This window comes from Gavia stellata, chromosome 1, assembly GCF_030936135.1.
Source record: "Gavia stellata isolate bGavSte3 chromosome 1, bGavSte3.hap2, whole genome shotgun sequence".
Taxonomy (NCBI): Eukaryota; Metazoa; Chordata; class Aves; order Gaviiformes; family Gaviidae; genus Gavia; species Gavia stellata.
Genome location: NC_082594.1, coordinates 105,352,918 through 105,372,626, shown reverse-complemented (window position 1 = coordinate 105,372,626; position 19,709 = coordinate 105,352,918). Strand labels below are relative to the sequence as shown.

Sequence of the window (19,709 nt, the reverse complement as noted above, 5' to 3'; positions counted from 1 at the left end):
ACTAATAAGCTTCATACGCACTGTTGTAGTGAAATAAACACATCTGTAGCCAATGTTTCTGATTTCCATATATTTCAAGGTAGAGGGATTGGGGGGGGGGGGGGCGCAAGAAAAAAAAGAAACCTGCCCCCCAAAAGAAAAAGAAAGAAAACCCCCAGGAAAGAGTAACACTACCACCACAAGAAAAAGCAGTAAGACATAGCACAGGAAAGCTACAGAGCCATCCATAACAGATGCGGATGACCCAAAAAATACACGATGCCACCAGGCACACACCCAAGTCACGCACAGAGACATAATGAAGACCAAAGAGACCTGAAGCCCCTCAACACTCAAAACCACCCAAACACCCCAATCCTGCCAGCAGCCTCTCAGCTCTCAGGAGCTCCAGTCCCAAGAAGGAGTCACGCTGTAAACCATCTGTAACCCATCCATCTACAGAGGTACACTCACAGATGCTAGGGCTGTGGTTTCAGTGCCTTTAATTGGACACAAGCCTGACGTGGCCAGGGCATGATTCCTGCCTTATTCCGTCCCTTGTCCATTTAGTGCTACCTCTGCATGAGCCAGTACTAACACAGAAGCCGGATCAAGGAACTGACCTACTTCTGAAAACATCTCTCCCCAAGAATAAAAACTGCATCAGAGTGGAAACTGCCAGGAGTTAAAGAGGACCCAGGATGACTTTAGCAAAAGGGGGATAGATCTGTGCCAGCAGAAGTGTCCATGCAAGCATGGTCTGAAAAGGTGGAGGAACAGCAAGTAGATTAGCAAGGGCATTTCCTCCTCAAAAGGGCTGCAATGCAACAGCTGTGTACTTATAATAGATTTTTCTTTAAGGTAATCATCACACTTTACGCCTAGTATCTCTTGGGCTTATAATATTATTTATTAAAGGAACAGCTGCTACCAGTCCATCTCAGAGTTACATAGTGTAAGATGTTTGGGAGATATATCTGTAGAGAAAATAGCAGAAAGCTTACTACAATAACTCTGTATGTAAGAAGGAAAAAAGAATGGTGAAACGCAGCAGTAGAGGTCCGCTGTATTGTCCCCACAAGGACACCTTCCATGCAACATCACAGGTGCAGAAGAGGTAACACCTCTACAGACCACATCCAACGCTACACAGCCCTCTCAGAACTTTCTTGGGCTTCAGTAAGGCCCAGAGTTGGGCCAGTCGAGCTTCGCTCCCTTCCCTAGGCATGCACAGAGACTTGTGCAAGCGTGGTTAGCCCATCCTTTTGTAACCTTAACGAGCAAACCACAAGCACAGAGCACAGCATGCTGATGATAATGTAAAACATTTTATTCCTGTCTTTTGTATCTCCAATTTAGCAGATGTCTTTTGACATCTTGATCACATGCTAAATGGTTGTCTGCTAGTTCAACTATGAACCAAAAAAGGCAATAGGACTACCCTGCATACAGCCGTTGCACTCATGTATTTTAGAAGGCAGAGAAACAATCACATTCCTGGCACAAATGCTATGCTGGTGGAACCCGTCGATTAAGTTGAGCCATTCATCTAGTCCATCATATCTGTGGAATTCAAAGCTAATCTAGGGGAAAATGCAGCATCGCAGCTTCATTAAACACTGCAGTACACATTTACCTAAATATATACTTACGCAGACAATCCTCTTCCATTTTCATCCTTTTTTCTCGCTCAGCCTCCAAACAGAAGCACCCTTCTTCCGTAAGAAAAACATGTTACTTCAGAAGGAGTTGGAAAATTTATCATAAAAGCAACAACATACTGAGATCCTGATGTTTTTAATTTAATTTCTTTTCAAGACATGAAAAAAAAAAAGGTCTGTGTAGGGGAAAAATGAGAGGGGACCTTGTTATTATCAACAAAATAAAGGCAGGCAAGATCTTGCAACATATGCTCCAAGTTTTATTAGTCACTTGATTTGAAAAGTATTTAAATGGTAGACTACAGTCTGGGCTAAAAAGCCCAGCCTTCTTTCTCACAAAGGTTATATGGTGAGCATACTAAGGTTTAACTGCAGGATAAATACACCATCAGTAGTAAACCCTGCATTTTCAAAATCTAAGCCTTGATTGAAGCAAATGAGATTTAAGCGCTGGCAGACAGAGTGAACTAATCCAACATTTGCTGTGGACCAAAAGCTAAGCAAAACACAAGACCTCAATAATCTTTGCGAAAAGTGCTAAGATACTGTTCACCCAAACTTTTAAGCATGACCATGCACATCTCAGAATATACCCACACACATTTGCCTTGAAAATGTCATTTGTTTTCAAGGACAATCTGTACTGCAAACAATTTGTATGTTTTCCATGTTGTTTCCTTAAATGGATCGTTTTCCTCAGAGCAAAACGTATGGCAATTTAAGCTGCTGAATTTAGAGTAGTGCAGGTTTAAAATTAATTTTCTTCTTCAATACAGTGGCTATTTGGTTTGAGAAACTAGAAAGAGCACATTATGCAGCCTAGATAAAAACAACATTTCATATCAGGATGAAAATGACAAGGTAACGTGGAGAGAAAGCATTATCAAAGCAGCAAGACCATTTTCATTGCATCTCAAATTCTCTTCTCAGAAAAGGCCAAACTGTTTTTTTCTTTTTAATATCTTCAGCACCCCTGCCAGTTCAACAAACCCTCTAACAAATCTCTAGAAGCTCTCAACAAGGACAAAGACCAGAGGGGAGGGAACCGTTGCCATCAGGCCTGCCTGCCTGATTCTGCCTGGCGTTGGCCCCAGGCCAACAGGCACAGAAGGATTATCCGATATAATGGCAGTAGGAAGCCAAGCAAGTAAATAAAAATGAAGATGGGGCAGTTGTTTGACGGCCCTTTTGGCCCATCTACAAACAGGGGACTTGAGGAATACTTTGAAGCCAGAGGTTGTGGGGTGAAATAATGTCAAAGCCTTATTATGGCCACATTCCAGCTCAGATCTGGCTAAGAAGTGGCTCTGGGTTTCACCAGCAACTCACCTAACCATGTGTCATAAACACATAATGTTTGAGCAAATGACAAGATGATCCTTTTTGGAAGTATTATGATTAGAGATTATAAGTGTCAACACTGTTCTGTCAACAGTTATAATGAATTATCTGTTATTTGAATTTACCCTACTATTTTCTACTCCACGTAACACAAAGATATACTTAAGAGCATAGTAGCGTGCATTTATAACTCAATTTTTTATTTCTGGGGAGGACTTCTGTAAGAAATACACATTCAGTGCAAGATGCTCATGGATCTCAATGATGTTTAGGAATAATGTGGATGCATGTCATAACTTTACAAAAGAAACCAAGCAGTCACGATGTGGTTTTCAGAGATGCCAGGTATAACACTTGACAAAGCCAACGTATACTCTACATCTGAAAGTTATTCTAAAGATCACGCAGAAAGCCAGCTACTGATTACAAGGCACAGCTAGATGTCCAGGCTCCTAGGTTTACACTCCATCCACTCAACCATGCATGTGATATCCAGACCCAAACTAGTTTTACTATAGTTTTGGTTTCGTCTTGGGGAAAAAAAACATTTTCAGAACCATGCTCAACTCCATGCATACTTAAAATGGAAGCACCTCGAAATTAAACTAAGTGGGGAAAAAAACATGCATTAAACAAAACTATTTTTTTGCCAGCTGTGAGTGTTATTTTTACAATTCACAGAATCACAGAATCACTAAGGTTGGAAAAGACCTGTAAGATCATCCACTCATTTTGGACACCGAGCTCAGCACAGATGGCAAAATAATTTCAGTCCTTCAAGGAACTCATATAATGTATCCTAATTATTAGACATAAAATTCAGCACATAGTAGCTGTTCAATATTGCTAATATAATAAAACATACACCAAATCTTCCATTTGAACACTCATTCCGTTTAAACAGGGAACTGAGCACACCTAAATTAACTTCCTACTCTGCATATTCACGTGACTCTGAAAACACGTACTTTGCCAAAGAGCAGGCTCCAGATCGGTTTTATGAAAACTGCTTAGCAAGACAAGCGGCTGACTGGCCTCCAGCACGAGCACAACCTTCTCAAAACCACACCTTCCTTCACCAGGAACATGCCAGCCCAGCGCTTGAACACATGTGGGTGGGGGTACCCGGTTTCTTCCACAAAACAACAGAAAGCAAAATCCAGGAGCAGTGGTCCCCACCTGTTTTAGGACATCAGCTAACCACTCATCAGGGGCTGTTAGGAAGAAACTTGCCCCAGGGGGCTAGTTATCCATTAATTGTGTATGGCAGGGTTTTTCCAACATCCCTCCGTAACAGCTGGTACTGCAGTGTCAGCAGCAGGACTAGACTGACTCATGGCTTGATTTGAAGTGTCAGCTAGCACACTCACAACAGGTTAAGGATTTTGGCACATTCACAGGTGTAACCACTCCATTTACATTAATGCAATATTGCTCTAGCACCTGTAGCACTTGCATTTGACAGCTGTTTGCAGATCAGGCCCATGCCATTTTACTGTTCAATAATGGGTACCATTAATAGAGTGGCATATTACCTAGTTTGAGATTAAAAGATACCACTCGTAAATTGTACTTCCCTAACCAGCATCTCATTCCACCCAAGAAAGCCTGATTTTCCTATATTTAGAAAAAAGAAAAGCCACCAGCTTAGACTGAACAAGGGAAAATGTGCAGATTTGAAGGCAGAAGAGATGAATGTGCTCTGCTTCCAATACCACTTCTTCTGACTTCAGTAGCAGAGTTTAACTGAACTCAAGGAAGTTAGAAGGTAGCACACAACTATCTTCCATTTCCTTTCAAATAAGTAACATACAGTCTGAGCTTTGTCATCTTTAAACTGTGTGATGCGTTGTCCAAATATAAATCCAGACAGTTCCTCTGCTGCACTGAGTTCCCACTCAAAAGAAGTGAAGCAACAAGTGACATACATCTTTAAAAACACGTAGGCAGTTCTGCTTATTCCCCCTTCCTCCCTTTCTGCCGCTGCAGTGCTCCTCTGCTGCTACTTCCTGCATCAAGACTTCAAAATCCACTTATGCTGGCAGTGGACAAGGAGAGGCAACAATGTCAATCTCAAGGAAAAGAGACAAGGCTCCCAGTAAATGTAAGCCCTTCTATACTTTAGGCACCTTCCAGCCCAGTGCTCTGCCCACCACCCAGGCATCTGGCCTGGCATCGTCAGGAAAAGCTCTTCTTCTAAAAGAGCTTATAGGGAAACCAAGGAACACATCTACTTCTAAGTTTTGCTGAAAGGGGAGATTTTATTTTTTGTAAGATACCTTCCGTGGAAGAAAACAAAGCCAGAGGCTACACAGAGTATCATTTTGGATTAACCGGAGTTTCCTGATAAAAGTTACTAACTTGTATTATTTTAGAGGCAAGGAGCCAGAGAGCAAGATCTCCACTGTACTTGCTCATTGAATTTCTGCCCAGTTGGCTCCTTTCGATATGCCCCTGGTGTAGGAGGAACTGGGTGCACAAGCTAACTCTACAGGATCTACCACAGTAGGGCATCATCTCTTGCACTACAGCCGTAATCACAATGCCTGTTGCAGAGCCACACAAGGTATATGCAACAAAAAACAGGATGGACAGATTTCTCATTGGAGATGCAGGGGCGGGGAGGGGGGGGAAGTAATAACCATCTTACCTTCCCTTGCTCCCTGTCATTTCAGGGCTCTGCTCAGAACTGGTGAAAAACCCGGTACCTCAGCAGAGCGGTACTAACAGCTGCTGCTACAGCAAGACCAAAGGAGCAAGGAAGCTGCCATGGTGCCAGGGAACATGAAGAACATGGATTCAGGCAAAGTACCTGTCTGCTTGATTAGCAGTGCATATACACTCAGCCTCTGCCTATATTGAGAAAAAATGCACCCCAAGAAGTAGCAGTCCTCCTTTTGGGGGAAAAAAGCAGCACAAACAGGAGAAATGGAAGGAAGGCAAAGGTTGTATTTGGCAAAAGTAATCAAAAAGGGGATTTTTACCTGCGTACTATTCCAATGCAAGAGGTGCCACATCTCAGCCTTAATGCCTATTGCTTCCTGCTAATGGGAAAAGGCAATTTTACCCCGTTCCTTGGGCCTGATAGCAAGCACTGTCTCGCAGCCAATGTAAACAGCAGGAGGCAAGAGAAAAAACACCTCACTTGTTACCCCCAGGATACTAAGCATATTTGGAGCATCAAGCAACAAGAGGTTCCCCACAGCTGAGAAGCCATTTTGAGTTGCATTTACTAGCACTTCTCTACAAATTCATTTCTTTGGTAGAAGCGGGTGCTTTTGTCTGACTCTTTTGTTTCTCTTGTCAGGTCATGGGAAAGTTAAACAGAAGCAGAGCAGTAGTGCCTTTCCTGGCTGAAGTCAAAGCCCACCATGCTACAGACCTGGCCGCAGTGGTGCAGGGAAGACTACGGAGAAGGGTCATACTGAACTGGGAGCTTCTTTCCACCCTGACAGGCTGGATCAACTTCCATGTGGCTTTTCGTTTTAACTTGTCAGCAGATCCGACCTTCCTAATATTTGCTATCTATTTCTGAATTTCTTACCAGTATTAAAAAATAGGGGCTCACATGATTTCTTCCCAAACCAGCTGCTGACAGAGAGCCCTGGTGCTGCCACCACATGCTTTTTTACCCCAGACCAGCTTGCCCTTTCTCCACCAGTGTCCTACAGCCAGTTGTGCTGTGCAGCTCAGGTGTGTGGGGGGCGTGAGGATAGGGCAGGACAGCCAGGACTTCCACAGTTTCCCACAAACAGATAGCATGCTGGTGAGCACAGCAAGGAAAGGGCTTTTAGCCAGACGCCCACAGCAGAATTGCTCACTTGACATTAATGAGAGCACCCTGCTTAATCATACACCCGTAATAACGTAGATTGACTAAAACCAGTAAGATGCCCGCCCCATTTTTAGGGACTGGACCACCCGCCAGCACCTTGCCCCACAACAAGGCAGAACCCCCTATGCTATGCTTTTAACCATAGCTAAAGAGACACTCCAAAATCGTGATGCAGTCATCTAATACTAAGCTTATGAACTGTCAGTACACAAATCAAGGCTACCATCACACTGGAGTTTAAATACGTACCCTTAAAAACACAAGTACCAGAAGGTCCCTCCTCTGTTTCTCCAGTCAGGAGAAAATTTCAGAATCACAAAAAAAATTCAGGTTAAAAGGGAGCTACAGAAGTTATCTAGACCTTCCTTTGCTCCAAGCAGATCTTACATATGAGCCAGATCACGTTGCTCAGGCCCTTGTCCGGCTCTCCCAGTCCCCAAGGATGGAGACTCCACAGCCTGTCTGGGTGCCTGTGCCACCGCATGGCCGCTCACGGTGAAGAATTTTTTCCTTATGTGCAGTTCACAGCTTTCCTTATTAATCCCTTTGCCATCTAACAGTATATGGCTACTACCTCCTGGCTGCTTTTGCTTTCCTCTTCACTTCAAGGGGCCTTTTTTTTTTTTTTTAAATGTCACCCAGAATTTCAAAATCACCTGACATTCAACTGAGATTTTCCACTCCCAGTCTTTGTTCTGGAATCCTTCCCTACCTGCAGCATTTGTAACTGAATCGCCAACCTACTGAGCAACCTACTCTTACTACCTGTAAATTCATGTCTTTCTTTCTGTAAGTTTAGAAAGATCTACTACCTTGTTGACTTTTATTCAGTGATTGTCTACTTCCATCTCCTTATTCTTTCCCTCACCCTTAATAATTTCACTATGCATAGATCAACTTTATTTAGGTAATTCAAAGGAGACAATGGAAAACCAGAAGAAACCTCCAAAATCCTACTAGTAGGTTAGGTTTGGTATTTTTGTTAATGGTAAACAAAAATATTACGAATTTCACAAAGTAATACTTCTAGTAAAAAGACAAAGCTACTGGTGAAGAATCAGTTTTAACAGCCATTACAAGTTCTTCCTTAAAATTAATATTCTAGACTATAAAGCCCAAACTCAGGAAAAAAACCAACGAAACACTGCAAGAAACGGAACAATCAGTGGGTGAAAGGACAGGAATGAAGATGCTAAGAGAGCAGAGATCTGAAGAGTGAATTATCTTGCTTTCTAAAGAGGTATTTTCACAGGAATTGGTTTGACATTTAGGAAGCAAGACAGCTACTGCTATGGCAATAAGCAATAGCCCCTGCTTAAAACAAAAAAGTAGAGATGGTATAGAAAGACATAAGGACTAAAGTGACTCAAGCCATGCCCTTTTGTTTCATGGCATGAAATCCGCATTTTCTTTTCAAATTGTCACACACTGGTATGAGGTTATCATGTTATCACAGCATGGAGACAAAACAAAATTAGATCCACAATCTGTTCTTAGGACATAAGTGAGTGGGTAATACGTTTCTGCTCTCAAATACGAAATCAGTCATTGTGACTTCATCTGTAGGGCAAGCTTTTCCTATTAAGAAACTCTGAATGGTTCAGTGTGCAGCAGAGACCAATAACTCCGGACTGACCCAGTGTATTTCAGTATCACGGTAGGATGACAGAAGACACGTTACAGCTGACCCTTTCAAGATCAGCCCAGAAAGAACAAGGACATTTTAAATAATAGTCACCTCAGTTTTATTCAAAATACTTTATAAGCAAGAAGTTCATTGTGCATACACTATACAAAATTATCCCCCAAGGGCAGAAGACAGAGGGACAACATTGTCCAACAGCTTCCGTGACCCCCAGCAACCAGGTTTTGAAGCTGTTTTAACAGTTCTGGAGAGAACCTCTTTAAAAGGACAAAAGGCCAAAAGGCCAATGGAGCAGAAGAGAGAAAAAAAGAAAAAAAAAAAAAGAAAAGAAAGGGAAGGTCCCTACAGACTCAGCTCTCCACTGCAAAGCCTGCACTTTGCTGCTTCAGAAGAACAACCACCGCAGTTGTTACCGAGGACAGTACTTACTTCCTGGCAGTACTGGAGAATCCCTTCCTTCGTCCCGATGCAGGTCTTGGTGCCGGAGGGGTCTGATTCCCACTTTCCATTCTGCACGTTCATGTGCATGTTGAGTTTCCCACAGAACATGGCGATTTGAGGCTCTGCCAACAACCCAGCGTTTCCATCAGCAGGCACCTGGAAGGAGAAGGGAAAAAAAAAAAGTTTTAATCTCACATCTGACAGTTCAGTCCATCCAAAGCAGGAACAGCTCAAGCAAGCCTGAACCAAACTCTAGGCTTACCCTCCCGTGGCAGCAAAAGCTGGAATTGTTTGATTCGGGCAGATTTGAGAAATGTAAATAAGGTCTTCACAGAAATCCAGAACACAATAGCATAACATAGAGTTTAAAGATGTAAACAAACTCTTCTGAGGCCCAAAATGATCACTTTATCAACTTGGGCTAAACACAGAACAAAATCCATAGTTGGAGCGCGATGAGAGAAATTTAATTTTCCGAACGTACTTGGTATACTGATGCTGTATTGGGGAGCGTCATTAACAACTGGCAAAAAAGTAACAAGTTTTCCTCAAGAGTTGCCTAAAAAAAAAAAAAAACACCACACAACCCCCCCCCCCTCCAAAAAAGCTCACACCAAAAACCACAACCCAAAAAACCAAACCAAAACCTCACAATGTATCTTTTTTCCAAACCCTCCCTAGTTCCTTCAGATGCTGAGCACACAGGCTGTATTTTATCATGCCTCATGAAGGCGGTGGGTTAAAAGCAGCAGCTTCCACCTAAGCTTTGTTTCCACCGAACCTTAAAACGCAGTGGCTGGGGTGCTATGAAAATGGGACCGCGCACAGCAAAGCACTGCAGACCACCACCCACCCGAAGAAGCATTAAATGCCCGGGCTTATCGGAGGCGACGCGATATCGGAGGCCTCGCGCAGACGTGCTGCCCGCGACGCCCCGACGCCTCCCTCCTTGAAAGGCCCTGGCGCTGCTGGGGTGGGGAGCCAAACGTCAGAGCTGCCCTCAACAATTTCCCGATTAAATGCAATTCTGGAACATCTGCGAGCTTCCTACCTGCACGTATAAACCCCACCAACCCTCCTCCCCCACGAACCCCAACAGCGGTTTCAATCCCTCCCGTGGGAGCCCGGCATTCAGGCAAATCAACAGCTCTTTCTTTCAGCCCTCTGCCCCCCGGTGCAGCCGACCTCAGACAGAAGGTATAAGCTGAAAGCACTCGCTTCAGTTTTACCGTCTGAGAAACACAACAGAAAGGTAAATCATACAGCAGAGTACGCAATTAAGTTTAAATATCTATTTTTAACTTTTAATCTTTTAGCTAGAAGGCTTCTCAAGGGGAGAATTAAAAACATTTTGAAAATCCATGAAAAACTGAAGAAACAATACTACTGTCTTACAAGAGGTACGCAAACCCCGTGTCTTCGTTCCCCCACTCTTTGTTTAAACAAACACAAAAAAACTTCATTAATTTTATATGCCTACAGTAATTAAAAAAAAAAAATCACACCAAGAAACATTGCAGGAGTCAACATCTAACTAACCTAACACATTAGCTTAGCATTGTAAGTTAAAATACAACAATTAAAACAAGTATTTCATATTTTTTTTTTAGAAAAGGAGAGAACATTTCTTCTCCTGCCTTCTTTAAGATCTTAACATGTTCCCACAATTTAGCTTAAAAATAAATAAACAAAATGGGAACATGTCTACTGGCAGAGATCTCCCTTTACTATCTCAATTTCTCTTTTTCTGTGGAACTAGTAAGCTCTGTACGATTTAACTGTCAACCATCACTGTCACTCCACTGGCCAGTTAGAGAATTTTCCAACAACTGGGATGACACCTTGTCTTGGCTTTCCTTGATCAGTAAAACTATCACATGCTTACTCCTTCTAACATCTTCAGAAACTCCGTGGAGCATCTCAAACACAACACACATACAACAAATACTTGCAAAAAATCCTCCAAATTAATGATTTTTTCTTCTTTATAGATGCAACACAACCCTATCAAAATTTCAGTAAAAATAGAAGTGAGTCATTCCACAGGTGACATGTGTGAACTCTATTCACAGTCAGCTCCTCCAGCTGGGATCTCTATTAAATTAATAAAGCACACAGCAGTCATACTGTGGCAGATTTTAAATTTTTTTCACTCAAAATCATAAGTTTTTTCACCCAAAATCACCTTGCCTTGTGGCTTTATAATAGGGAGCTTTTTGGTATTTTTTGCTTTAGCTACGAAGACAGCTCAAGTTGGGGGGAAAAAAAAATGTGGCCGTTTACTCTGAGTGCTATCAATTTAACTCTAACAACATGACAACCTATGACTGTCTACTTAAAATCTCATTCCCTTCAGAAAAGACATGACATCTCCCCGTTTAATGAAATTACCAGAGCAAGTCACGATCACATTTAGCTTTCTATATTTTGAGCTGACAGGGCCATACTAATGAACTGCTCAGCATAGCACTTCATCTTATTGATTAGGACAGCTAAATGTTTCTAATCATAAAGAAATAACAGAGCAATTAACAGACACTGTAAACAGAACTAAAGCATTTAGATTATGATCATGAATAATTCAAATACTCAACTTCCCAAGCTGAACTCTGTTAGAGTGTCCTTAAAGCAAGGATAGTAGGTTAATGGATTTGTCTGTTACATCTCCAGCTAAGATGCAACACTGAGCTCTCAAATTAACTTTTTGTAAATGCACAGAATGGAAATAACACCTTTTTAAACATTTTAGATCAGGAAAAGAACCCACACATTAAACTATTTAATATCTGAAGGGAAGTGCGTGCTATCATTGTGTAGCCCTGGTGTTTAAACTAAAAGCCTCTCGTGCTGTAATAAGCAGCAATTTTATACATTGCATTTTCAGCATAGCATCTGTGAAACTTGCAGTGACACTGCGAAGTTCTAACAGGAGAACAAACTCATCATTTAGACAGCCTTTTGCACTACCTCCCTGCTCTTTCGATAAAACATGCCTCTAATCCAAGATTTTTGCCATCTGAGATTTCATTTCTGAAGAAAATAAGAAGTTGATCTGCTATGGCACTTTTTCTGATTGAAAACTGCCAGCGTCCTGCTTGTCAAGAGATTACTCTTACTGCAAAATCCACAGAAACCGCTGACATCGATGGAGGCTTTTCTGCAGAGATGGTGGTCAAAACACAACCGTCAAGCCTGGGAGCGGTTTTTGATGCGAGGGCAAAGGAGGAGTGCATTACCAGATCTGACCTTGGCCTTACCTATCCTACATTTAGAGCTTCTGCTGGGCCTTTTGACGACACCGGAGCAAGATACTCCTATTAAGAGTGTATGACTAAGAGGTTTCCCTTCACTCCATTTTGCAAGCATATGCTTCACAGCATTGTTACTTCTATTTTCCCAGGAGCAAACATGTCACAAATAACAGTGACTGACAGTGATTCTAATGTTAAAAAAAAAAAAGAAAACATATAAATTTTTCAGATCATTGGCCAAAAACCTGCTGCTACTGCACTGAGCTATATATTGCACTCTACTCTTTTACACATGGTTTTCCTCTGCAATCATTCGGACTGCAACAAAATTGACAGGAAAAAGCTGAAATCCATAAAGCTAAAAATCCATTCTTGGTCCCAAATAACTAATTATGCTAAATAACAGATAGTTAGGAAGAATATTTCTGATGCCACATTTTCCGGTTTCTTCCCATTTCTCTATGCAGCCCTCCATGGCAAGCCTACCTAACACACCACCTTTTGTTAATTTTACCAAACAGAGTGAAGTAGCAAATGAAAACTTGTTAGCCAGATGCGCCATGGTGCCCATCTTGCCAGTGCCCCGCCACTGAACACAAGAGCACACCCAAGGCACCTGCTGTAAAGGGTTTCTGGAAGAGATGAGTCCTCGTAGCCTTGATTTTCTTGGGGATCTATTTTAATCCAGGACACATTCCTCAATTAAGAACAGTATGTTAAAGCAATTAATTCAAGAAAGCATGGTGTCATTTAGTTTTGTAAGGCTGATTGATATGAGAGGAGAAAAATAGACACGTGAAGCCTCTCAAGCTCCTTTGGTTTGGACCGGCTGGCACTGGTAGGGGTCTCCAATGCTTACTGCCTGCGCCTCCTCTCTAACCTGGAGTGTCTCCCACCAACACAAACCCCAGTTTTTTAAACACCTCAGTAGCTCCATATGTTTTAAAAACTTCATTATGACAAGTAATCCTGAGCTGGTAAGGCCTGCATTCCAACTTCCAACCTTGCATTGTAATTCTGCTCACATGTTCAGCGTGGCATCTATTGGTAGGAAAAAGCACAAAAACCAGTGAACAAGGGGTAGTCTAACAAAACTACTGCATATCATATCATATCATCTCTTGTGCAAACGTCCAGAAGTGTTCACCTCCAACATGCTCACCTGCGTGTCTCATGGCTTTACACAGATCTTCCACCTTCAGCTGTTACCTCTGCCACGGATTTCTGTCTTTCCCCCAACTTAACAGCTCAGAAGACTAAACATGCATAACTTTTCCAGCTGATGTATTTAATGTACATCTAGGCTATGCAGCCACTTGAAGACTGAGTTTTATCCCACACCACGACTATATTTTTACTAGGGTAGTGCCAGAAAAGCTTTCCAGGCAATGAAAGGTATGCTAGAAACTGCTGGTGAGTCTATCCCTGAGATCTCCAGCTAAGAGACTAAAAATGTCACTTATATATTGCGTATCACACCAAGAGAAAGAAACAACTTTCTCTTCAGCCCTCTCCCTTCTCATCGAGTTTGTCTTGAAGACCTCAAGCATCACAGCACTTTGATAAGAAATACAGTTTGGCTTTCTCCCCAGGGACTGCATCGTGATGACGCTTCACTATCACAGCAAAGACAAAAATAAAGGATTAAACCTAGCTGAGATAACAACTAATTTCAAGAGAGGTCTCTAGTCTGTGCAAGTTACTGATAACGTAAAACCCAGTGAACTACTATTGATTTTAAACAGAGACATCCAACAGCAGTTCCATCACAAAGGGGACAGCAGTATTGGGGGGGGGGGGGCGGGCAGAAGTAACACTTCTTTTAAAACACATACACTTAGAAAGATGAAAAACAACTCAAAAAAAGGCAGGAGAGTGAAATGGGAGTAAAACTAGATGCAGTGATAAGTGATTTGTCCCATACATGCTGTCATAACATTTTAAACACATGAATCACTGGTCACATCAAAGGTATACCCAGCTAAAATAAGCGAGTTGGTGAAGAATTTTACGTATCATTCAAGTTTTCTTCATAGCCAATGGTTTAATTCATTTACACTCATTCCCTGCCAAGAAAAAATATCTGCATTACAATGCAATTAAATAATCTAGAGCACCGATCTACACAGATAAGCAGCTTCTATACAGTAATGCTGAGTAACAAAAAGCTACAGTCCAGTTCGTTACAGTAACGCCTGTAGTGCCAAATCTCTCCTTGACTAATCCTAAAGCTCTCGGGCAGATTAGTCTCCCAAAGAGTAACTCATGCGACACAAATTACATTAACAGCAACTATTTGCTTTATTAGTATTCTGCAAAAGTAAAAACTCCAAGCATATTAATGAAACTGTAATCCCATATTATTTTCCCTACTTTGCATATGACCTCGAGGAAGTAGCACGTGCTTTTTTTCCTGCAAATCATTAAATAACAGTTAGACCAATTAGCACACCGTCTCAAGCTAACTGTAAGCTGACTTCCACAGTACATCCAGTTTTCAAAGACCAAATAGAACAGTACTCATTGCTTTTACAAATAAGACAGCTGGATCATAGATCAATTTCTAGAATGGGAGCTACCTAAATTTGCAAAATGGCAGCTACACGAGTCTGAAAAAAATTACCTCAATTGATGGTGCATTATTTAGAGCTCTGTATAAATACATTAGTCTAATATGTCATAAGATGTTCGAGCACCAGCCTGACACTTTTTATATAGAAAACAAAATTCTTAAATTGTTATACATTTTTTAATTATTAACTTTCAAAAGTGTAGTAAGGGTACAAGTTCTGAAAGAAGGGATAGGATGTGCGTAACCGTGGTAATGCTCAACGCTGACGGCAGGTTCTCCCTCAAAGAGTTTCACCGTTTCAGAGGCCCTCTCTTCCAGTCGCAAGACTCATTTCACCTCTACTTATGTGCATCTGCCACGTGCTCCCCTGCTATGCTTCCTTCTTATGAGCTGCTAAATGCGGAAGTGCTTAAAATATTATTTGAGAGTAAATAAATTTAAAATACCTTTCAAGTATAGGCTTTCAGTATTTTGCCTAGTCTCAAAGAGAAAGCACACTAAGAACTCATTCTTTAGGTAGGGCTAACAAAAAAAAAGAAAATCCAATCAACACTAAAGACTGGGATCAGAAAACAACTCCGTAAGTGAAAGCCCATCAGGTATAACTGCTTATCGTTTATAACTGCTTTGGATAAGGAAAAAAGAGGGACATAATCCAGCTGTTTTCCCATCAGTCTGTGTCAAAGAAATATTTACAAACCTGATGAAATCAGTACAAAACAAAGCAAGTCCTGGCAAAGCCACCTAAATGACGCTGTTTAACTACTGGAGCCTGTCTTTGAAAACAGGTGTTTCATGGTATTTTTCTGTTTGAGAGGGAAAACAGTCATTCCAAGTATTTATTTGATGTTAAAATATCAACTTAAATACAATACAGAAAGAAAGACAGACATCACGCAAGCATTAAAAGACTAAGATGTAGGGAATGTATTTCCTTCCCATGTTAAGACGTAGTAGAGAGATGCCACTGCTTTCCCCTCTTCCAGCCCTGGTAATTTAACATCTGTATTAGAGGAGAGGTACAAAGGGTCTTTAGTGCATCCATGCACTCCACGTCCACATGGCATGCTGGATGCCATTTATATGTATTCCGAGACACTCAAAAAGGATTTTGGTAGCAGAGTAGAGAGGACTGAAAGAAGTTTATCTGATTACAAAATTAAAAAAATGAATGCTTACCTTAACAAAAAAAAAAAAAAGTGTTTGGAGTTTTTTAGCTCATTACCATTTCATCTTAACATCAAAAGGCCTTTTCCTATCAAACACCATTATTTAAGACAGACAGTGTAGCCCTTTCCTTATCCATTCTCTGTCATTGCTTTCTGCAGTTACAAAAGTAATTAGTGTATTTGCTAACAGTTCTTCATAATCCCTATTTCAACAAGTGTTGGCTTTGTTCACAACTAAGGTTATACTCAGAAAACATAGGCTGCAAGGTTTTAGCCTCAAGAGGTTTTCCATCAAGGGACCAAAGTAACACAACTTCACTCCAGACAGCTCCGCTATTAACTTATAATTAAGGACTACAACATAATATGAAAATAAGCATCAGACCTTGTCTGTGCTATTATTAAACATCAAAACATCAGAAAATATTCCCCAGAGGTCCCTAAGATGGCTTCTATGATTTCGGTTGTTTTATTCCACAAACACTAACCTGAAGCCACTTTCATAAGCCTTCAAAGTGTATTTAATTTGTATTAATTGCTTCATTTGCAATTACTTTCAAGAAGGACATTCAATAACAGCCTCCATATCTACAACTTACTCAAGAACAACAAATGCCCTCGTTATTTTAGGAGATTACTAAAATAATCCCTCCCTGCTTTCCATTTTAATGCTAACACCAGTTCCAGCCCTTCAACCAAGAAGTCAGTAACTACAGTTTTAAGGTTTAACAACTTCTGCTGACCAAAAAAAAAAAAATATCAAAAGGGAGTTCAAATATTGTGAGGAATTAAGCGTACCTAAGTAACACGCCACCCTTCCAAACCATGCCTTTGCTTCCTCCAAACTTTTATACCACATTCAGGTTGAAATTTGAGGTTTCTCAATAACTAAAGCAGCACCAATTTTCATGCAAAGCAGTTTGCTTGCTCTACGACTATTAACAAAATAAAAGAAATTATATTTTTTAAGTGGGGCTGCTCATAGCTATTTTTCCCTTAAAAGAACAGAGGTAAAAATAAAATTAATGTAAAAGGACTTTCTGCTTGGCCTTACACTTTTAGTGCGCAAAACATGAGGTAACCTTGCTACCCCCTGTGGAAAGACTGAGTTTCTTCCACGGGACTATGCCTGGTCTGCTGCACCCTACAAGTGAAGATCACTGCTCAATTCCCAAAGTCTGCGGTTCAAACCGGGCAAATGCCGTGCTAATATAGGCTTGTGTCACCAGACAGAAATCCATGGCTTCTTGCCCATTGGTTAACCATCAACTTTATAGCAGAGTGTAACAGAATACAGACTGCCAGACTTCCTATTTAAGCCATAAAATACTAGTGCTCCTCCTAGTTTTATTAGGTATCTATGGAGAATACAAGTGCTTTAAAGACTATTTATATTTTAAAACCTGCTCATGTAGATAAGTAATGAAAAACTCTTCCTTTCTTATAAATGCAATCAGGACAAAAAAATAAAAATAAAGCACCCAAATTAGAGAAGGAGGAAATATCAAATTATTGTCTCCCCACAATTTTAAGATGGCTGTTTGTCAAAACCAAGGAAAATTTTCCATCTCCCAACTTCTCCTTAGAGACAAAACAGCATCGCAAGAGTAAGAGGTTGTCAAAATCAACATGAATAATTTAGAAACAGTGTTGTATTGTATAATGTTAATATAGAAACAGCAGCAGCAATTATTGTTGTCAACAGCCTACAAAAATAGGTCAAAAAACATTTTACTGATTGTTCAGTAAAACTGCTCAGTACAGTTGCTCCCTCCTGGAAGAAAAACGTTTCTGGCAAACAGTAATAAAAAGGGCCACATCCCTAAACCACAGAAAACCCTGGGAAGGCCCACATCTCCTTTACAAAAAGCCATTAGCTCAAGCACTTGGTGAACCAAAAGGCACCTGAAATTTGGTTGAGAAACAGACTCCATTGAAAAGCTCCTGGAAAATCAGAGATGTTTGTTTGCCCTGACTATAACCTATTTAACCCAAGTGTAAATACTTGTCTGCAGTTCTCCCGGCCCGCTTCATAAATAGCGAAGCCAAAAAGGCATCACAACAGTGTACTGTCTGCTTCTCCACAGCAGCTCAAAGATCGTCCACTCCACAAATACATTAAAAGCCAGTCTGCCTCCAAGGCTGCAGACGAAGCGATAGTTTTCTCAAAACTATCTTCTGGCAGCCAACCATTCTCCCGACCCATACCCTTCATAAGCTCCTGAGGCATATATTGTATTTATTCCATAAGCCTTAGTTTTAACACTTCCCTCAGGTCACGTTCCAAGGCCCAGGCATCTGTCTACCCTGAAATTGAAGTAAGTACCAAAACCAAACCAAAAATATGGCAGGACTAAGCGCTGAGTTTACAAGGCTGCCTGGCGGAGGAACTGGGAGGTAAGTCCTCCCCTCCCCAAAGAGCGGAGCGACCCAGCAACCAAGTGCTTACAAGAGATATTTGCAAGACTTCAGCAGAAATTTTGCTATCGTATCTGTAATGAAGAACAGACCTGCATACGCACGTGCGAACACATACCCAAGACAGGAGGGATTCCCCCAGCTAGGGCCCCTGGAAACACTAACAAGCAATGAAGAGGACCACAAGAGCAGCAAATGCCTACCTCATCTGCAGAGCCTGTCCAGCTTCACCATGCAAACATTTCCACGCTCCTGCAAGGGAGGCTACAAACTAAAATTTAGCTACAAAAATCAACATCTCTGTCAAGAGTTTCTCACCCACTGCCAACACCACAGAGTCCCCTCCCAGCAACGTGGCTGCTTGCAAAAAAAAAACCCCTAAACCCCACGCTCCCTCACCCTCCAAGTTGAGTACCTTAATTTAAAAAGGATGTGAAGGTCTTTGAATGCGTCCAGAGGAGGGCAACAAAGCTGGTGAAGGGGCTGGAAGGCATGTCCTATGAGGAGCAGGTAAGGACTTTAGGTTTGTCTCGTTTGGAGAAAAGAAGGCTGAAGGGCGACCTCATCGCTCTCCACAGCTTCCTGAGGAGGGGAAGTGGAGAGGGAGGTGCTGATCTCTTCCCCCTGGTATCCAGTGATAGGACGTGTGAGAATGGTTCAAAGCTGCACCAGGGGAGGTTTAGACTGGACATTAGGAAGCATTTCTCTACCAAGAGGGTGGTTAACACTGGAACAGGCTTCTCAGAGAGGTGGTCGATGCCCCATGCTTGTCAGTCTTTAAGAGGCATTTGGACAATGCCCTTAAAAATATGCTTTAACTTTTGGTCAGCCCTGAAGTGGTCAGGCAGTTGGACTAGATGATTGTTGTAGGTCCCTTCCAACTGAAATATTCTATTTTAACTTCTGCGTAACTTTGGTCACAACCAGACCAGCAGAGCAAGCGGTTTGATACGCACAACAACATGCATCACCGAAGGCAGGGAGGACAACGTGGGGAATGGGCACAACACCCTCAACTCCAAAAGAGACCTGGTTGGGTCTATCTTAAGAGTCCATAGTCAGATTTATGGATTCTGCAGTTAGCCACCAATACAACAGTAACTGAAAACCCTCACACCTGCTACGTTTCCCCAGCCCACAGGTACCTCTGTGTGGTTTAGTCACATTTTATTATAAAAACTGCCATTTTGGCAGGAAGAAAAATGACGACAAGTGGGTTGACCAAAATTATCCAAGACTGGAATGACTTTCAGGAAGCATTAAATCTAGTGCAGCACCAACTAACACTTAACAGAGGGGAGAAAAAAGAAAAAAAAAAAAAAAAAAAATCAGGATTTTACAAGCTGAATAAAAAAAGTGTATTAAGAAGGTGGGAAAAAAAAAGAGCCAATCTTGCT

The 19,709-nt window shown here is 41.5% G+C and overlaps 1 protein-coding gene across 1 annotated transcript in view; it reads right to left on the bottom strand.

Moving 5' to 3' along the window:
• The window catches only part of APP (amyloid beta precursor protein), a 238,051-nt gene that overhangs the window by 182,620 nt on the left and 35,722 nt on the right, over positions 1 to 19,709 (bottom strand). Inside the window, exon 2 of the mRNA XM_059824454.1 lies at positions 8,891 to 9,058. Coding sequence (XP_059680437.1) covers positions 8,891 to 9,010 — 120 coding nt within the window. The 5' untranslated portion in view covers positions 9,011 to 9,058. The remainder of the gene's footprint in view (positions 1 to 8,890; positions 9,059 to 19,709) is intronic.